This window comes from Notothenia coriiceps, unplaced genomic scaffold (assembly GCF_000735185.1).
Source record: "Notothenia coriiceps isolate Sejong01 unplaced genomic scaffold, NC01 NC01_scaffold00015822, whole genome shotgun sequence".
Taxonomy (NCBI): domain Eukaryota; kingdom Metazoa; phylum Chordata; class Actinopteri; order Perciformes; family Nototheniidae; genus Notothenia; species Notothenia coriiceps.
In genome coordinates, this window is record NW_011348523.1 from 1 (window position 1) to 5,310 (window position 5,310).

At 43.3% G+C, this 5,310-nt stretch overlaps 1 protein-coding gene across 1 annotated transcript; it reads right to left on the minus strand.

The window, feature by feature from the left end:
- Positions 1 to 1,191: 1,191 nt before the first annotated feature.
- cyb561d1 (cytochrome b561 family, member D1) lies at positions 1,192 to 4,809 on the minus strand. The gene is made up of 2 exons (XM_010775584.1): positions 4,435 to 4,809; positions 1,192 to 3,424 (listed from the first exon to the last, which is right to left on the minus strand). The coding sequence occupies exons 1-2, from the start codon at positions 4,444 to 4,446 to the stop codon at positions 2,918 to 2,920; spliced, it is 519 nt and encodes a 172-aa protein (XP_010773886.1). The 5' UTR covers positions 4,447 to 4,809; the 3' UTR covers positions 1,192 to 2,917.
- Positions 4,810 to 5,310: the final 501 nt, after the last annotated feature.

Sequence of the window (5,310 nt, forward strand, 5' to 3'; positions counted from 1 at the left end):
AATACATTTGTATTGCATGTATATTTTTTATTTGTAAAAATTTCAGTTAAAGCTTAAAAGAATAAAGATATGTTTGTTATCTAAACGTTTGACCTCTTTTACAATTTTGGAAACGAAACGGGGAATCGATGAGCAGAACCGGAATCGGAATTGATACATTTCAAACGATACCCATCCCTAGGTAACAATGTCAAAAATGACTGGGGTTTTTTGCTTGTTTTACCTAATTTACCTACTATCCCTTTAGCACATGCTGAATGAGCAAGAGACAAATCAAACATTTGACTCAACTTATTCATTTACAGATGCTTTTAAACATTAGCCTGATGTGGTAGCTGGACATTTCTCACTTCTTTTAAATACTGAACAGCGCAGAAGTGAAACCAAGATGTATTTGTAGGTGCAACACTGAGGGGGGGGGGGACACACAGTGCAGAAACAGTGAACGTTTCCACCAACAGAACAGAGCAGCTTCACCCTTTACAAATAAATACAAATCTTGAACATATGACTTCTCTCTCCAATCAGGAGACTTCAGCACATCCAGCAGGAAATGAAGGGGCGGAGTCAGAGGCCCAGCAGGTGTTTGTGGCTCTGGCAGGAGGCGGAGAGGTCAACATGTACGAGCTGCTCAACAGCTCCGTCACCATCATCTGTGAGGACAAGGCGGCAGCTGCGGACTCCTGACCCGACCTCTGACCCCTGGAGGATCAGAGGTATGTCTCAGCTACAACACACACAACCCAGGCCATGGACTCAGTGTGATGAAGCTTCACGTGTACTCCAGCTGTGTGGCCGTTTTCAGACCAGTGATGGTTCCTGACTTTGGAAATAGTTCTCATTAATTTAAGTCCAGCTCTGCAAACTCCAATCCCTGATGAAGACTTTACGTGTTTGTTTATTGAAGGAGTTTTTTTCTGTGTCACCAAATTCCATAAAAAAGACTAAAACCCACTGTGTGTGTGTGTTACTTTCATTGCTCTCCAACATCACTCTTTCATCTGTGGTTCTCTGACAAGTTGTCCTGAAGTCTTTCAAAACGTTTCAGAAATGTAGTTTTTTTTTATTTTTTTAAAAGGTTCCTCTCAAATATCTGGTTGCTTTTTAGTATCGAGCCAACAGAACATAGTGTGTTAGTTGATGACAGCTCCTCGGACGTGCACTTTTTCTCATTTAAAATAAAATACAATACCAATTCAAATTCTGTGTTTATTACAGATAGTGCTGAAAAGGACTGGAGAAACAACTTCCACTGTGATCTCCTCATACAGCACAGCCCATACCCATAGAGTGAGTTGTTCTCAGTAGCATATCAAAAGTAAAGAAGTAACAAAATTCTCACTATTTGGATTTGAATGCCTCTTTTTCATCAAGGAAACATCATTATTGCAGAACATGATCATCAAACTGATTCAAACATGGCAACAAACCCAGCAAAGAAGAGCGGCCGGTTAAACCCAGTCTGGAGATGAAAAGGTGGAGCATTTCCTGGTTCCAGACTACTTCCTGGCGCTACCTATACAGTCTATGAGCGTTAGAGAACGTTGAATGTTGAATTATCTTCCATTATTATTTTTAATTACACACACATTCCATGACCATCAAATGGTATTATGTCCAAAAAGTATTTACATAAGCTGCCTGTGTGTGCTGCATAACATCCAAAAGGTCTTAGTGCATCAGCTTTACAAATGAGGGCTCTGGCTGAGTGCTGGTTACATCCTTTTGCTGTGAAAAACCTCCTGCTTGGACTTTGATATGCCCTGAATACAGCCTGTCAGGCAGTCTCTGTTGTGTGGCCTTCTCAGCTAGTTCTGTAGACAGTTCACCCACATGTTTACTATTTTCAAAATGCCTCTATAAGAAAGTCATTAGCTCAAAGCGCCCTCCAGCAATACGTGATATTCTATAGTATCATTCATGACTCTACATGATGGTGGCCATGCTCTATTAAAGCTGCATTGATTGGTTTGTGTGGCCACGGAGGAACAGAAGCCCTCCTCCCTGCTTATTTGTACATTCTGCAGACACTGAGCAACGTTAGCATTTATTTAGTGGTGTTAGTGTCCTCATGCTGAACCTCAGTCCAATATCTGCTCCCCTTCAGCTATGTTTGGTCTCCTTATTTAAATATCCAAACATATTACTGACTGATGGAACTTGCTTTAAATGTGGCTAATTTAAGCAGCCAAGACAGACAAATGTATCACAAAAGAATACATATATAGAATTTGCATGCTGGTCTCAAATCATCCACAGCACCTTAATCATTTTCACTGCATACGGAGTGCAAATATTCCTCTGCAGATGTGTCAGGACGACCACGACCTGCTGGGTCTTCATACATGTGTTCTACGTAGGGCATGGTTACCCACACTGTGCATACACTCCTTCTGTCCTCAGCAGGAGTCTGAGCTTGAAGGCCTTTCGTTCTCTTGCTGGAGTTAGTGAGTCAGGAGGTATCAGGGTTCATATATGAGCAAACAACCTGGTAATGCATACTGTCCAATTTCTGCCCAAAATGTATATTCTGTACTTCTTTCAATTCATTCATCCATTCATTTATCAAATGGAATCACACTAAAAAAAACAGCCTGCTGCAACCCTCTGGTCTTTGCACTTGGTATAAGAAACTAAAACTGTTACAATAATTTCAGCATTCATTTGAGCAGAGAAATTAGAAAGCACAAATGAATTGTTTAATTTAAGGTTGAAAGTGTTCTTCAGTAACTAACAACAATTGAGCACAGTAATTCTAAAGTTCTCTACAGACAGCGGCGCTGTAAGACAGACATGTTTTTATGTTGTGATACTTGTTTAACTTCCAAAGGCTGCTTTAGCTCCTGCTCCGGTCTGATCGAGTACAAGGTCAATCCAACATGGCCCCAGAGGGATTGAGGGGGATCTCCTGTGCTTCCTAGCTGGTGATCTTCTTGCGTGGCAGGTAGGCGTTAGTGATCTGGTTCATCACCACCAGGGCAGGGAAGAGGGGCAGCAGGAGGAAGGCCCACCAGGCAAGGCCTTTCACAGTGGCCTGGAACCAGTCAGAAAACATGGCCGACACCACGGTGACGGTGGCCAGCAGGTAGACCACCAGGCCACAGGTGGCGTGGTACAGCTTCAGCCTCAGCGGGGGGGAAGACAGGCGCAGCAGCTTAGGAAAGAGGAGGCCGACGCCGCAGGCCGCCTGCAGCACAGTTGCAGCCAGAGTGCAGACCCCCAGCACGCTGTGCCAGGTCAGCAGGTGGGGGAGCTCCGACACGTTCTTACTGGCCACCATGAAGCCCAGGCCGGTGGCCGCGGCTATCAGGACCAGAGCCTGGCAGAACCAGTGCAGACGGACTTTACCTTTCCGGGACACGAAACAGAAGGGGGATCCTTCAGCCGAGAAGAGGAGGACGCCTTCAGTCATACACAGGCAGTACTGCAGGGGGGGGGGGGGGGACACGGGAGGGGCATGTGTTATTCAGGGTATGTAGAAAGACAAAACAAGGTGTTCTGGTGTTGGAAAATAAAAGGACGAGCTGGAGGCCCAGATGAGTTATTTTATAAAACCAGAACTCATCCTGTGCATTACGCTGATATATTAAAGAAAGAAAAGGCTGTGTTTTAGCTATTTGTTTACGGTTGTTTGTGGATACTTTGGCTAATATTGAGGTTTATCTAATTAACAGATCTGTTTATGACAACTTGGGTCTTGTTTTTTTGCCATCATTGCTATTGGTTGAGATAACACTTTATTAACCAAAGTTATTAATGATCTGGGAACACAGAGACGTTGCTGTTAAAGAATGTGACAGTGCGGACCACTATGTCACAATGAGTGTGTGAAGGCATTGTACACATATAAATATCCTTCTTCTGCCTGTGCTCTGCTCATGTCTGTGGAAGAAGAGCTCCCATCGCTGACAGGTGTGCAGCTCACAGTGTTTCTGACTGTAGAGGCAGGATGTTTATACAGGAAGTTATCATGGCTGACACTGGTGAAGCACCATCCCGCTCTTCCTCCATTAACCATGACAGAAAAGCCTAACATCCCCCTGTTAGCTGACATATTCCAGGTGAGCTTGTAACACAATATCTGAGGGAGTGAGGCAACACCGAGCTTTGTAAAGCTTTCCCTCCATCTATTATTCACCGTGGAAAGAGACCGGAGACATCCACGTTATCAGATGTATACACACAACAATGAAAGACCTGCCTGCAGTCGTATGGAAAACACTGAAAAATTAAAATTCCAACATGATTCATCGAAATAACAAAATGCCATCAATACGTACTGATGCTTCAAATAAAGAGGAAATAAAAGCCACCAACTCATGTCAGTAATGGTTGCTTCTTCTCTGATGGTAACAATATTTTCTTCTTGTATTTGTGGGTTGTGATGAATGTGTGCGCTTGAGAGAGAGAAGATGAAGTCAGGTGCAAACTTACTGCGACAGACATACACACAGGATGCCAAGAGAACAGACCTGAAACAGAGGAGCAGAATCACCTTACAGTTCAAAAGTATCCAAAAGAACATTTCAGATGTCTGGAGGCTGAGGCTCAAATACATATATTTACATTTATATTCATTTGAACGATTGAATGTTAAGGCTACTGTTTGATACTAGTTTAAGTTCTAAACGGCAACCACATTTGCAGATTTATAATGCGTATATGTAATATTGTTAGTACTAGTATTCGTGTTCTTTTATACGAGAATTCTACTTTTTATTGTGTAATGTTCTACTGTGCATGCTTTAGATACCTCCCTTAGAATATTCATCGTTTCTTAGCCCTTCGGCAAGAGGCCTGGTATTCATCCTAGTCCACTTCAACTAAAAGACAGGGATTGGGGCGGCGACCACGAATCCAGGAAACACATTGTACGGATCTGGTTTCACACACTGAAACCTCCCAATTGTTAATTCCCTGTAAAATAAAGTATATTGGTCCACTGCTACAAACAAACAAGATTCTGCGCTATCACAGACTGTAACTCTTCTTTAAGAGCCTCGCTCATGCCTCGCAGCTCGTTAAGGCTGTAATAATGTCCACCGTTTACTCGTTATCCAGTTTAAAGAACCTGGTCCAGCAACCTCAACAGGTCACACTCCAAACTCCACTATAAATGAGCCAAGACCAAAGAGGCTGTCAAAGGCAGCCAGAAACAAAAGGGTAGATCTGCAGCCAAGGCTGGGACAGACCTGAATTTGCAGTGGTAAACGCAAGCCTTGGTGTGAGAAATCAACTGTGGGAGCAATGTATTAGAAAATGAAGACATACCAAGACGCACGTGAGTAATCTCCCCTCGAGCTCTGGGGC